General features: G+C 37.4%; 1 protein-coding gene across 8 annotated transcripts in view; it reads right to left on the bottom strand.

The window, feature by feature from the left end:
• The window catches only part of Ralgapa1 (Ral GTPase activating protein catalytic alpha subunit 1), a 233,890-nt gene that overhangs the window by 93,085 nt on the left and 124,782 nt on the right, over nucleotides 1–16,023 (bottom strand). For all 8 annotated transcript variants that reach the window (XM_013347173.2, XM_013347178.2, XM_013347177.2 and 5 more), the window contains 4 exons: nucleotides 15,527–15,585; nucleotides 12,811–12,919; nucleotides 11,090–11,200; nucleotides 3,913–3,981 (listed from right to left, as the gene is read on the bottom strand). In XM_013347173.2, coding sequence (XP_013202627.1) covers nucleotides 3,913–3,981; nucleotides 11,090–11,200; nucleotides 12,811–12,919; nucleotides 15,527–15,585 — 348 coding nt within the window. The remainder of the gene's footprint in view (nucleotides 1–3,912; nucleotides 3,982–11,089; nucleotides 11,201–12,810; nucleotides 12,920–15,526; nucleotides 15,586–16,023) is intronic.

Genomic DNA, 16,023 nt, shown 5'->3' with positions numbered 1-16,023 from the left:
AAATACATGTTCTAATAAACCAACAACTGTTGAAAAACCAGCCCATAAAAAAAACCTTTAAGATGTAATAGTATATTTACAAAGAGAACACAGGTTTGGGCTTTTCATTTGTTATAGAGGACATTACTGAGCTAGCTAGTGAAATCTAAGTAAGATTTATAGATTACATTACAATTAACAAATCAATGTTATCACCTAAATGTTGGTAGCTGTACTGCGTTTATAAAGAACTGCTTGCATTTAGGAAGAACATAATGAAGTTTGTATCATACACTGTAGCATATAGAATGCATATACAACACTGCAGAGGGATAAATTCAGTGTGGACTAAGGGGACGAAATATTTAACAAAGATTCCTCCTATTATTCTGGAAACTTCCCTATAATATGAACTTATGGCCTCTGTGGGCTTACTTAACGTGGAGGAGGCTCTGAGTTCCATCCTCAGCATCATAACAAATCAACCCAAATTAACCCCTGAAATTAATGTTCTAATGTAGAACTGAAATCAGAGTTCTGAACTGATGTCAATAGAGAGAGTAAAGGTTTTAGACTCGATCTGCCAATGATAGGCTCCTTTCTTCAGTTTCATATGTAGTAACAATTATATGACTTAACCTAAATTTTATTTCTGTCAACTGGGGATAAAAAAATGTTTTGTTATTATTTGTTTTGTTTTGAAGTAGCAATAATCCCTATGAAGTGCATAGTGACAGGATTATTTTCTTTTTCTTTTTTTTTTGAATCACCATATAAATGATCTTTACTCCTTTTTCTTTTGTTTTTCTGGCAGTGCTGAGGATCAAACACAGGGCTTCATGCAAGCTAGGCAAGTGCACTCTAAGTGAAGTGTATTTCTAGCACGTTTTTTAACCTCTGTCTACTAATATCTTTAAAATTACAATGTTATATTCACCAATAACAATAAATCTGAAATTCCTTGCTTAGACAGAGCTTACTCATGCTCTTATAAGCCTGTAATTAAGAAAGGTGTATGGTTTATAATAAGTAAGTGATTTGACTTAAGAAATGCCTCTCCATGGGCTCCTGGGAGCCACTCTAGGTTCAAGTCTCTTGCCAATCCTAAGGTGGCTACCTTAACTAAGAATTGTGCTTTCGTGCTCCCCTATCCAACCTTCCTTTATCCCAATCTTCCTTTTTCCCCCAAGTTCCCCCCTCCTTCCCTTCTAACTTTTCTCTCCCCATCTTCCCTTATCCCCATCCCACCCTACCCCCAAGATCCCAATTTTCTCCCCGGCAATTTTGTCTACTTCCCATAGCCAAGAGGATAACTATATGTTTTTCCTTGGGTTCACCTTCTTACTTAGCTTCTTTAGGTTCACCAGTTGTAGACTCCATGACCCTTATTTATGGCTAGAAACCAATTATGAGTGAGTACATCTATAGCAATACTGACGAATATCTTGCATATCACCATAGAACCTTCATCTGGTGATGGATGGAGATAGAGACAGAGACCCACACTGGAGCACTGGACTGAGCTCTCAAGGTCCCAATGAGGAGCAGAAGGAGGGAGAACATGAGCAAAGAAGTCGGGACCACGAGGGGTGCACCCACCCACTGAGACAGTGGGGCTGATCTATTGGGAGCTCATCAAGGCCAGCTGGACTGAGACTGAAAAAGCATGGGATAAAACTGGACTCTCTGAACATGGCGAACAAAGAGGGCTGATGAGAAGCCAAGGACAATGGCACGGGGTTTTGATCGTACATAATGTGCTGGCTTTGTGGGAGCCTAGCCAGTTTGGATGTTCACTTTCCTAGTTATGGACGGAGGGGGGAGGACCTTGGACTTACCACAGGGCAGGGCACCCTGACTGCTCTTTGGACTGGAGAGGGAGGGGGAGAGGAGTGGGGGGAGGGGGAGAATGGTGGGAGGAGGAGGAGAAGAGTGGGAGGAGGGGGAGGGAAATGGGAGGCTGGGAGGAGGCGGAAACTTGTTTTTTTTTCCTTCCTTTTCTCAATAAAAAAAAGAAATGCCTCTCTATGCTTAACAATATTAATAGTTCTTAGATAAAATAGTAGAAGGCTTGTCTAAGTGTAATACATAAGCTTCAAACAAATTCTTGATGGAAGATGCTAAGGTAAAAGGATGAATGGAAAGGTATAAAGATGCAAAACATGGAGAAAAACCAGTGAAAATCTTTTTAAAGTCAAAAGTCTAAAACATTCATATGGTCTCAAACATTCCCTATCACGTATGTATGTATGTATGTATGTATGTATGTATGTATGTATGTATGTATGTATGTATGTATATATAATGGAGGAGAGTCATACGGCCCAGGCAGTTTCTTTATTAACCAATGAAAGTAACACATAGACAGATGGCCCTCCTCCATCATATATACGTCCTTTATATATACTTCTTAACCTTTATATTTATAGTTCTTAGTAAATTATTCTTCATCTTTAAAAGGGATAGTAGAGCACAGCAGTAAAAGTGGAGGAAGGGGAATAGAACAGGAAGGGTTAAATGGGGTAGGGAATGGAAGGGAAGGACAGAGGAGAGGATACAGAAGGGACAAAGAATATTAAAGACCTTTTGGAAAAGGTCTAAAGGTAAATGTCACATGGCAGAACCTTTCTGGGGGCAGAGAAAATTCCTTCTCTTAAGAGGTGTACTTCTAGGCCTGGAATTTTGGTGTACACCTTTCATCTCAGGATTCAGGAGGCAGGGTCAAGCAGATTTCTTTCTGAGTTTGAGGCCAGCTTGGTCTACAGAGAGAGTTCTAGGACAGCCAGGGCTACACGGAGAAACTCTGTCTCAAAATCAAGAGCAACATCAAAGGAAGTATACTTTTAATATATTCTTGTACTCTGTTTATTGTAAATGTCTTTACCTTCCACTGATAACAGCTGTAAAAAAACAAGTGACTGTCTTCAGTGGTAAATTTCTCTGAATCTCTAACAATATCACAATCTGGCAAGCTATATTAAAATCATTATAAGTAAACAAAATGTTTGCTAAGTTTCCTTACTACTCTGAGATTTCCAGATAGCCAAATGTTCATGAAATTAAAACTAAACTGAAATTTGTTTATTTCTTTTATTTAATGTGTATGAATATTTTGTGTACATGTATATCTGTTCACCACTTGTACGCCTGGTGCCATTAGGTCAAAAGGAGTTGAATGCTCTGAGACTGAATTTACAGACTCCAATGAGCTTCCATGTGGTACTGGGAATCAAACCTGGGTCCTCTATAATAACAACAAGTGTTCTTTTTTGTTGTTGTTGCTACTTTCTTTTTTCCTTTTTTTTTTTTTTTACAAAATTGATTTTATTGAGCTATACATTTTTCTCTGCTTCCCTTCCTATCTCTCCCCTCCCCTTCAACCCTCTCCCATGGTCTCCATGCTCCCAATTTACTCAGGAGATCTTGTCTTTTTCTACTTCCCATGTAGATTAGATCTATGTAAGTCTCTCTTAGGTTCCTCACTGTTGTCTAGGTTCTCTGGGATTGTGATTTGTAGGCTGGTTTTCTTTGCTTTATGTTTTAAAAATGTATGAGTGAGTGCATATGATAATTCTTTCCGGGTTTGGGTTACCTCACTCAAAATAATGGTTTCTAGCTCCATGCATTTGCTTGCAAATTTCAAGCTGTTGTTACTTTTTTTCTGCTGTGAAGTACTCCATTGTGTAAATGTACCACATTTTCCTTATCCATTCCTCAGTTGAGGGGCATTTAGAACAACAAGAGTTCTTAACTGCTGAGCCATCTCTCCAGTACATAAAATGAATTTTTTTAATATTTATGTAATAGAAAGCTATAGTTCCCCACAGATGATTTAATACAGATGATTTATCATACAAATATTAGTACCTTTAAAATCTTAAACATTCAATACATACAATATAAATATATATTAAATTTCAAAAATAAAATTACCCTCTTGTCCATTTCATATGATGAAGCTTCTGTACTTGGCAAAAGGTGGGTGACAGTAGCTATTAGGATCTGTAGGCAAAAGATGAATAAGTAAATGAGTTTAAAACACATGACATTCATTGAATTCCCTAAAACTTAAGTACTACATGCTTAAGTGATGGAAAATCTATTGCTGTAAATTTAACATCAATATAACATCTAAACACAGTTTCTAACCCATATACTGTTATATTAATTTGTACAATGTAAGTTTTTTAGTACATTTAACTGTTAATCATTTATAATCCTCATATACAGAATGAAAATTACAATACATAAGTTCTGTCAATGGTAAATCATTTCATACAAATTCAATTCACAAGGTCAATCAATGAGTATAAAAACAGATATTCAGGTCCATTAGAGGAAATTCAAAGACAGAGGTAAAGGATTTATAAAGATCTTTATAATCCTACCACCTCAAGAACTACATTCCTATGCCTTTCCAGATCTCCCTATCTATGCTGACTGAGCAGCCCACAACTGACATGCTTCAAAATCCAAAAATTTTACTGTACACTCCAAAAGATTTTGTGGTTGGGGGGGATCACGCAGTTGTAGAGTACTTGCCTAGCATGCAAGACGCACTGGCTCACAGCTAAAAAACACATAAAAATGGTGGAACAGGCCAGTAATCCCAGCACTGGACAAGCAGGAGGATCAGGAGTTCTAGCTCATCCTTACTAGCCAGTAAGTTTGAGTCCAGCCTGGGCTATATGAGACTCTGTCTCCAAATGTAGAAGTTTTGAGTTTTAAAGAATTTCAAATTTTTGAATTAGGGATGTTTGACTGCTGGAGTCTATAAAAGTATTCCAAGACAGGAAAATATGAAAGTATTCCAAGGTAAGAAAACAAAACAAAACAAAAAATACTTGAAATCTGAAAATACTTCTGATAAACACTTCACATAAGGAATATTCAAGATAGATATATGTGCAACATGTAAATATAGTCTTTGAAATAAGTGTTTTAAATGAACACATATTAAAAGCATCAAACGTTACCTAAACACATATGAAATAGAAATATGAAATTATAAAAAGGACGTCATTAAGGTAAATTTCATCTATTTGGAAAACACTTAAATTGCAATGACTTTTTTTGAGATGCAGTGCTGCTACATTGCCCAGGCTAGCGTTAAACTCCTGGGCTCAAGTGCCCTTCCGATCTGATCCTCCTGAGTAGACATCAGTATAAGTATGTGGCACTATTCCCGTTTTTTTTTTTTTAAGAAAAGAGATGTTTATTTTATCTACATGTTTATTTTGCATGTGTATTTGTATGTGTATCACATTCATGCATAGTAGCCCAGGAAGTCAGAAGGTGCTGAACACCCCTGGAACTCAGGAGCTGGAGCTGCAGATGGCTGTAAATCACAATGTGGCTCTTGGTTCTTCTAGAAGAGCATTAAACAGTGTTAGCCACAGAGCCATCTCTCCAGCCCCACCCACCTTTAATAATTTTTATTTTGGCTTATATGTACATGTGTATGTCTGAAGGTTTGTATGCTGTTTGTGTGTGGGTGCCTGAGGAAGCCAGATAATGGTACTGATCCCATGGAGCCGACACTAAAGAAGTTGGGAGCACCTAATATGAGTGCTGGGACTGAGTTCAAGTTCTCTGGAAGAGCAGTCAGTGCTTATAATTGCTAAGCCATCTCACCAGCTCAATCCCTAGCCTTTTTTTCCCCTTAAATTTCTGTGTATGTTTGCCCATTTGTGGGTATGTGTATGTGAGTGCAGGCTGTGTGGAGGTCAGAGCCATCGGATCCTCCTTTAGCTGGAGATTCAGGCAGCCATAAGCCTTTGATGTATGTGCTGGGAACTAAATTCTGGTCCTATGCAAGAGCAGTAGATGCTCTAACTGCTGAGGCAGCTCTTTAGCCCCTATTCTTAGCTTTTATTTAACATTTCTTTTGTAGTAATGGTGATTGAATCTAAGCCTTGCCATGTTAGGCAAGTACTCTACCACCATGCTACCTCGTCTTTTAAATTCAACAGTTATATTAATTAATTTTTAATTAATTAAAATAGGGTCTAAGTAGTTCAGGGTGTCCAAGAATATGTAATTCTCCACGTCAGCATCCCGAGTAGCTGGTATTACAGACACCAGTCACCACAAACCAGCTGTGGTGGTTTGAATAGGTATGGCTCACATACACTCATGTGTTTAAATGTTTGGCCACAGTATGTGGCCTTGTTTGAGTAGGCAGGGCTTTGTTGGAGTAGGTGTGACCTTGCTGGAGGAAGTAAGCCCACTGTGGAGGTGGGCTGTTAGGTCTCATATATGAGATATTAGACATGGAGAAGCAGAAATTAGAGATTACCCAGCTGGCTTTCAGTCTTGCTTTGGCCCAGTATTCCCTTACTATCCTTCCATTCCTTTTGGAATGGTAATATATACCCTGTGCCATTATACGCTGGAAATATGTAATCTGCTTTTTGATTTTGATTTTACAGGAGATTACAGTTAAAAGAGATTTCATGAAATCTCAGAAAAAAACTTGAAACTTTTAAAAAGGATTGGGACTGTTAGAGACTATGGGCCTTTTAAAGTTGGACTTAATACATTCTGCATTATGCTCTGGTTATAAGCCTATGGGATACAGGGGTTTGAATAGGTATGGCCCCCACAGACTCACGCATTTAAATACTTGACCATAGGGAGTGGCTTTGTCGGAGGAAGTGTATCCCTGTGGGCGCAGGCATTGAGGTCTCCTATGCGCAAGCCACGTCCAGTGTGGCACACAGTCTCCTTCTGTTTGTGGAATGATGAAAACAGACTAAACCTCTGAAACTATAAACCAGCCCCAATTGTGTATTTTCCTTTATAAGCATTGCTGTGGTCATGTGTCTTTTCACAGCAATAGAAAGCCTAACTAATAGAGCAATCACTATAGTATTAAAAAAGACAAAAGAAAAATGTTTGTGAGAAGTGTTGTGACATGCAAATCAGTACATTAAAAATGGCATAGCGGTTACTCAAAAATTTAAAAAAGAACTTCCATATATAATGTAATCATTTCACTACAGGATAAATTCCCAAATGCAATGAATTCAGAACCCACAGGTATTTTCGACACTGCATCCAGCCTTTCCACACAGTCAGATCTCAACATCCATCTGCAGGATCTAACCTGATCCCATCACAAAAATCATAATAATACAAATGATCAAACCAGCATCTTCTCTCCAAAACCTACCAGTTTGGTGGGAATGCTTGCCAGTGAGAAGGACCTAGATGAAACCCAACACAGGATTTAAAGTTCATCAAAGAATTTGAGGAGTTTACAGAGGACACAAAGAAACAGCTCAATGAAAGAAAGGAGAAAGAGTAAGGAGAACAACATCCAAGTGATGGCCAAGAAAACACAACATAGTTGAGGTAAATGACGATGCAGGACTCGACAAGAGAACTCAGTAAGGAGATAGAAACACTGAAGAGAACTCAAGCTGAAATGAAGAAGGAACTGAAACCCAATAACTCAACTAAAAAACTCAAAGGAAAGTCTTCTAAGTAGAATGAATCAAGCAGAAGACAGAATTACAGGACTTGAAGATAAAGCAGGATCTAGAACAAATATGCAAGAAATATGAAAAGTCAAAGGAACATATAGGAAATGAGGGAAACCATAAAAAAACCCTTCAAATTCTAGGCACAGATGAGGAAGAATCATTCTAGGACAGTGACAGATAAGAACTTAAACAAGATCATAGAAGAAAACTTTCCCAAATTAAAACACACCTTTACAGAAAAGCATATGAAAGAACACAGAACATTAAATAGACAAGATCAAGAAATAAAATCCCCAAAGCATATAATAGTTAAAACACTACATAGTGCAAGAGAAAAGGGAAATATCACAAATAAAGAAAAAAATCCCACAAGAATAACAGCTGATTTCTCAATAGAAACTTGGAAAGAAGAGCCTGGAGAAATGTATTCTAAGTCCGAAAAGACTATAACAGCTTAGACTAATATGCCTGCCCAGCAAAATTACTTTCCATAATTGAAGAAGAGAGAAAAACTTTCCAAGATATAATCAGACTAAAAAATTTATATTCAACCAAAGAAACCTAAATAACATATAAGAAGCATGACTTCAGACAGAAGAGAGAAAGGAGCATAGCAGAGAGACAGTGGAAAGAAATATGAAGCCATAATTATTAAAACACAAAGTTCCACTGAGAACACAAACAACACCAAAAATTAACAATGTAATGACCACAATTGACACACACATGTCAATAATAACTTTAAATATCAATGGCCCTGATTCTACACCCAAAAGACACAGACTGATTGAATAGATCTGGAAACAAAAAGACACCTATCTGTTGTCTGCAAGAAACACAGTTTGGCTTTAAAGACAGGAACCACCATAAAGTAAAAGGAAGGACAAAAGCACTCAAATTCAATAAGACTGGGAAGCAAAGAAATACCTAATAAAATAGGCTTCAAACTGAAAATAGTAAGAGATAAAGAGAAACACTTCATTCTACCCAAGGAACAGCTAACCAAGAAGACAATCCCTGGTATTCATATACCCAGAGTCTGGAATATTCTGATGGAGGCTCCATCTCAATACCCCTCCCTGATCCCATTCTCCCTAAACGCTGTCCCATTCCAGAAAGCCCATCATTGAAAGCTCCTCCCTGGAGATGCTCAAGACTACGCTTACCAACTATTTAAGATCCAACCCATATATCTGCCACGGGTGCCCTTATGCTCTGTCCCCTGCCTTCCCAAGGGTTACCTGGGAGTGTTCTGCTTTGCATTGCTCTGTTTATTAAATCTGGATTTATTAATTCAGTTTGATTTGGCTTATTGCATCAGCAGAGGAGGAGCTCAGCAACCAGGAATCCAATATCTAACAAGGACATTCAATTCTCAGCACCTACAAGGTGGCTCACAACCTCTGCAACTTCAAGTCCAAGGATCTGATACCCTCTTTTAGCCTTTGTAGCTACCAAGAACACAAGTGGTGCAAAACATAAATGTGTGTGTGTTGTGTGTGCATTTACACACAAACATATACACACATACATTAGGAAAAACACCTATATATATAAAATAAAAATTACATATTGGGCTGTGAGCAGTGGTGCATCCCTTTAAGTTCATCACTTGAAGGAGGAGGCAGGTAGATCTCTATGAGCTTGAGAATAGCCTGATCTATATATTGAGTTCCAAACCAATCAGAGCTACATAGTGAGACCTGAATCAAAAAATAAAAACTAGTTATTTCTGAAGAGGCAAATGATATAACAACTGCTATCAAGTAGGAACTTAATAAATACTTGTTTTCAGCTTTCTTGAAGATGTAAAAATACCAAGAAAGGCATACAGAGGGAGGGGATTTTGAGAGAAGTAAAGCATTTCAGAGAAGATGAGAGTTAGAGGTACATTTGGGAGAGAGTAAGCAGACTTAGTTGCCCAAATACAGGCCCCATATTTCATGGGAAACTGTATATTGTTCTGGAAAGATGAGATGGGTCTTCAGTTGGAGGTCTGAATTCACAGCCAAAGAAAGGAACTTCATTTTATGGCCAAAGATAAATGTGGAAAAAACCTTTTTCATTTTTGTTATAGGTGATATGACAAAAAGTCATGTGAATGTTCATGATGCCCTAAAGGGGAAGATGGTGTGGGAGGTCCTTCAGTCTATGTGTTGCTTTTATTGGTTAATATATAAAGAACTGCTTTGAGCCTTTGTTGGGGAAGAACAGAACTAGGTGGGGAAAGCTAGGCTGTATGCTGGGAGAAAGAAGGGAAGAGTCAGAGAGAAGTCATGTAGCTGCCAGAGACAGACACTGGGAACTTTACCTGGTAAGCCACAGCCACATGGCGATATACAGATTTTTTTTTTTTTTTGAGACAGGGTTTCTCTGTGGCTTGGGAGCCTGTCCTGGCACTAGCTCTGTAAGACCAGGCTGGTCTCGAACTCACAGAGATCCGCCTGCCTCTGCCTCCCAAGTGCTGGGATTAAAGGCGGCGCCACCACTGCCATACAGATTAATAGAAATGGGTTAAATTAATATAAGAGTTAGCCAATAAGAAGCTAGAGCTAATGGGCCAAGCAGTGATTTAATTAATATAGTTTCTGTGTGATTATTTTGGGGCTGAGGAGTAGGGAACCAACAAATGGCTTCCTCCTACAGGAAGAAGGAAGTGCCCTAAAGGTACTTGCCAGAAGCAAGACACTGCAGTAGCAAAAATGATTGGCTAAAAAAGGAAGGAACAATGCCCTGATTCTGGTAAACTGAAAGGAGAGCATGTTTAACTCACCTAAGAAAATGAGGCAGAACATAGATTTATAAACACAATGGCATTAAGAAGTTTGTATAAAAAATATAACTTTCACAACTAATAACTATTTTCATGACTTAAAAAAATTTCATTCCAAACCAGGAAACAATACTTTTTTTTGGTTTTGTTTTGCTTTATTTATTTTTTGAGACAGGGTTTCTTGTGTAATAGTCTTGGCTGTCCCGGAACTCCCTCTGTAGACCAAGCTGATCTTGAACTCGGAGATCCGTGTGCCTTGGCCTCCCAAATGCTATGATTAAAGGTATGTGGCTCCATCACCTGGTGGAAACCATACTTCTAACAAAAATTACAAAGGAGGGGGCTGGAGAAATGGCTCAGTGGTTAAGAGCATTTACTGTTCTTGCAGAAAACCTTGGTTCACAGGATAGTTTATAACCATTTGTGGTTCCAGTTCCGGAGTATCTGATGCTCTCTTCTGATCTCTGCAGGCATTACATGCATGTGGTGCACATACATACACGCACATAGAATAAAGATATCTTAAAAAATTGGTTCCCATGGGAGGCCTGCCCTTTTCTTAACAGAAACAGAGGAGGTGAGGATTGGGCGGGGGAGGGGAGTGAAGGGAGAGAAGGACTAGGAGGAGAAGAGGAAGGAAAACTGCAGTTAGGATGTAAATTAATCACATAAATAAATAATTTAAAAATAGAAAGGAATTATCAGGAACTCTGATACAAAAATGTAAGAACACCAAATATTTACCTATGGAAAAAAACAGCACCTATTAAAATAATTTCATATTTAAGGTATCCATATCTAATAAATTTTAATATATGGTAATAATAAAAATAAAGAAAAAGTTGTTCACCTGAATAATTTTCAAGGGCGAGTCGGGCTGGTAGGTCTGCAGTCTAGGTGCATAGTGAACCAGCATGTGAAGCATGTGACACGCCACATGCGCAACTGTTTTATTCGTGAACTGCAACAACAAAAGCCATTGTTACAAAACCCTTCTTTATGCCTACTCGTCAATATTAGCTTGTGGTGATTTAAACCTCATGTTTCCTTTTGGTATAAATATCAGCTGTTGTGCCGTACATCTCTCAAAGCTGTACATACAGTTTCCATTTTATTCTTCACTTTGCTCAGCAAAGCGCCTCAAACATAGCACATAATCAGAATTATCGTCAGTTCACTGGGGTTACTCGAAAGTGCTTACTATGCATAACACATATTTAGACTGAAACAGATGCTGTGGTATTAAAAGCTTTAAGACAAGAATAATAAATATTCTTTCATAAGTAAAAATACTCATATAAGCAGGGAATGGTGGAGCATGACTGAAATTTCAGCATGCAGAACGCTGAAGCAGAAAAATTCTGAGTTCGTGACAGTCTGAGCATTCTACTGAAATTAGAAGGTAGCCTGGGCTAAATAGTGAGACTGTCTCAAACAATAATAGCAAAAACAAACCCCTAAATAATTCTGAAATGCAGTAAATTTTATAATTTTATTCGATATTCTACTTGATTAGATTATCACTAATTTTTTAAACTCTTTTTGTGTTGGTTGCCTGCATCTATGGATGTACACCATATATGAGCCTGGTAGGCAAAGAGGCCAGAAAAGGGCACTGGGTCTCCTGGAACTAGTTATAAGGAGTTCTGAGTTGACACATGGATGCTGGGAATTGAACCCAGGGTCCTCTGAAACAACAGTAAGTGCTCTTAACCACTCAGCTATCTCTCCAGCCCCTAGATTACTACTTTTAAACAAATTTCTATTCTGGTTATAAAGAGGATATTTATTTTGATTAATAAAGTCAAAAACTCAGTAATTTAGGGAATAATAAAGATCAGAAAGTAAGTCACAAAAATACTAGTTAAAAATCAAGAGGGTTAAAAAAAAAAAATCAAGAGGGCTGGGAAGGTGGCTCAGCTTGTGCCTACAGCTGAAGTGTGAGGATTTGAGTTCAAGTCCTCAGCATTCTATGAAAAGCTGCCCATGACTTTGACCTCAGCACACAAGCATACACATAAACATATACCATACCTCTCTCCCTCTCCTTCTCTTATGCATACACACTAAATCATCTCCCTCCTATGTGCTGTTTTAAATAACTGGTTTATTTTTAAGATGTCAATCACATATTTTCTAGGAAAGAAATCAAATATAGAAAAGTTCAGACATAAGAGCTCATCACAAAAATACCTTAAATTGGGGCTGGAGAGATGGCTCAGTGGTTAAGAGCACTGGCTGCTCTTCCAGAGGTCCTGAGTTCAATTCCCAGCAACCACATGGTGGCTCACAACCATCTGTACTGAGATCTGGCGCCCTCCTCTGGCGTGCGGGCATACATGGAGGCAGAATGTTGTATACTTAATAAATAAATAAATTAAAAAAAAATACCTTAAATTCAAGAGTGGAACTATTCTTAAAGTGAGTCAGAATCAGGAGATAATGTAATAATGCATGATGAAAATGACTATTAAATGTTGTAGTCACAGGGGCCCAGGATTATTAAATGTGTGGGGAAAAAATCCTGTGTCCTAATGATCTCAGTATTTTTCATGAAATAGATTTCTTTACCTTTAATGAAACACAAATTACATTCAGAGCTTCTTTAATTTGAGGATGATGAGATTCATGAACTAATTCTTCACAAATCCAAATACCTAAACTGCAAAGTGCTACACATCTGAAAAAAAAAAGATACCCTACAATGACTTCAAATAAAACAAAACATTCAGTACATTCACTGTTTAAATGAATCAAAGACTTTGCTAATTAGCTGATAAGTGAGGAAAAGCAGAAATAAAAACACTGCCAATAGAAAGCCAGTTTTCTCCTGTAATTCATTACCAATAGTGATACAACAAACAGAGCAGGAGTGCTGGGAACATGCAGCACCTTTCTGACAAATCCCTAAGATTAAATTGACAAGAAGTCTTCTTCCCAAACAAACAGAGAACCTGCTTTACAGGAGAGAGTCTAATATTCTTGACTAGCAACAGGACAATTAGCTTAGATAAAAATAAATTGATGGAGTAAGTAAAATATTTTTATTTATTTATTTTTTAATGATATTGAATTTTACATTTTTCTCTTCTCCCCTCCCTGCCTCTCACCTCCCCACTTTAACCCTCCCCTAAGGTCCCCATGCTCCCAATTTACTCAGGAGATCTTGTCTTTTTATACTTTCCACTTCCCATGTTGATTAGATCTATGTAAGTCTAAGTTCTCTGGGATTGTGGTTTGTAGGCTTTCTTTGCTTTATGTTTAAAAACTACCTATGAGTGAGTACATGTGATAATTGTCTTTCTGTGTCTGGGTTACCTCACTCAAAATAATGTTTTCTAGCTTCATCCATTTTCCTGCAAAATTCAAGATGTCGTTATTTTTTTCTGCTGTGTAGTACTCCATTGTGTAAATATACCACATTTTTTATCCATTCTTCAATAGAGGGGCATTTAGGTTGTTTCCAGATTCTGGCTATGACAAACAAAGCTGCTATGAACATAGTTGAGCACATGTTCTTGTGGCACGATTGAGCATCCTTTGGATATATACCCAAAAGTGGTATTACTGGGTCTTGAGGAAGGTTGTTTCCTAATTTTCTGAGAAATCTCCACACTGACATCCAAAGGGTTTGTACCAGCTTGCATTCCCACCAGCAATGCAGAAGTGTTCTCTTTTCCCCACAATCTCTTTTGTTATTCAAATTTAACACAACTAGCCACAATTTTTTTAAACAAACTAAAAATAATTTTTTAAAAACTCCAGAAGAAATAGACCTTGAAGGGCTTTACTTGCTTCTCTAACCTTGTGGGGTTTTATCTTCCTAAAATTGACTCAGCTAAAATTCAGCTGGAAGTTACTTGGTAATCAGAATCAGGAAGACTTCAATGTACTCAAGTTTAGGCTTCTGATAAACTGTTTAACAGTTCTCTCCAAGTATAAAAACAGCCTACTATCTGTAATTCTGGCATACGTACATGGATTAATACTGATATTCTTACACTACATTTTAGAATAGTTCAATGAATTTTTTTTCTTCTAGAACAGAGGAGTCTGAAGTCTTTTCTTATGGTGTAGACTGTTGTTACCCAACTGTTTACACCAGAGATGACCAAGACGTCTTCAGAGTAAGGGCTACTGCCTTATTTTCACTCCTTTGGCATCAACCCATAATTCTTACATAGTGCTGATAGATCTAAGCAACTACGTTCGAGGTTTCAGCAATAGCAGTATATGAAGTCATAGAGCAACAATACATTTTGAAATGCAGCAAAATGTTCCATAAACTCAATTGACCAAAAGCATAGACTGAGAGGACCAATATGAACTAGCTTTTGTTGGAACACCAAGGGTTGGCTATAATCCTATAATCCTAGCACTTGAAAAGCTGAGGCAGGAGAATCAGGTCCTGTTCAAGGGCAATAGTGGCTATATAGTGAGCTCAAGGCCAGCCCATATTTACATGAGATCATGTCTCAAAAAACAAAAATCAATGAATTAAATTAAAACACTGAAATATTAAATAATAGGCTACAAACAAGATGTTTCTAAATTTGTGTGAGTACACCAAGAGAAAGTAGAGGGCATAAAAGAGACTATGGTGTTTCTTCCCTAATTTATTAAAATAATTAAGATTATTTTGGGATTGGGAGATGGCTCAGTGGGTAAGAGTGCTTACTACAAAGCATGAAGACTTGAGTTCAGATACCCAGCGTTCCATACCTGTAAAACCCCAGACATGTCTGTGTAAACCAGCAACCCCGGTGAGGACAGGGGAAGCAGTATAGTGCTGGACAACAGCCTAGCCAAAACTTGGCAAGTTCTAGGTTCAGGGAGAGATCCCATGTTTTAATGGAATAAGGTGGAAAGCAACAGAGGATACCTGATGTCTTCCTCTGGCCTGCACACATGCATGTATGAGCACCTGCATAGATATGTGTACACATACATATATATACATACGCACAAAAAGGAAAGTAAAACTCTTCTGATAGTCTATTAAAAATCATGATCAAATAGGTGGCTATTAAAGTATACTATTTTCTTAGATATATCAATTTCTGTAATCTAAATATTTTAATGAACATTGATCTCTACTCTGTACTTCAAAGCACTATATAAATAACCAATGAAACATAATGATGAAGTAAAAGGTAGTCAAATAAGATTAAAACAAATTATTTTATTTATGAAAGATGAAGGCTTTTAGAAGTCTGGAACAATTTGAAGTGTTGTAATTTTTACAAACTGCTAGGGATAGCTGTTACATTAAGAATATCTGGCCTACCTTGCAGGACCAGAGGGCTCATCTCTTGCTGAGCTTAGTACAGTTTTAATTATAAGTTCCTAAAATAAGAAGAAACAGAAGAAATGATTACAATTTCTAATGTACTAGTATAAGGAATGAATTAGTACAGTGTACTAATTCAACAAATATTTACGAGTTGGCCATTCTGGACCAGACATTAATGCTCTGGGCATTAGAAATAGAGTGGGTAAGTGAACAATCCATTCTTAAATTTACTTTTAATAAAAACCTAGAATTATTCTAAAAGGTGGCTAAAAAATCATGAAGTTTATAACTAAAGTATCTTTAAAAATAACTTTTGTCATGATTAGGAGAATAATAAAGAATCACTACACAACAGAACTGATACCTAAAAGGCATGAATACCTTAAATGTTTTTTAGATATAGTATTTGAACAGCGGCCAGATGGCTTCAATGGCCAATTTTTATCAAACCCTTTTAAAATCTGAAGAAACAAGTACATCTTCATTCTCAT

This window comes from Microtus ochrogaster, chromosome 1 (genome assembly GCF_000317375.1).
Source record: "Microtus ochrogaster isolate Prairie Vole_2 chromosome 1, MicOch1.0, whole genome shotgun sequence".
Classification (NCBI taxonomy): Eukaryota; Metazoa; Chordata; class Mammalia; order Rodentia; family Cricetidae; genus Microtus; species Microtus ochrogaster.
The sequence above is the reverse complement of the archived record's forward strand: the minus strand, read 5'-3'. Positions and strand labels throughout refer to the sequence as shown.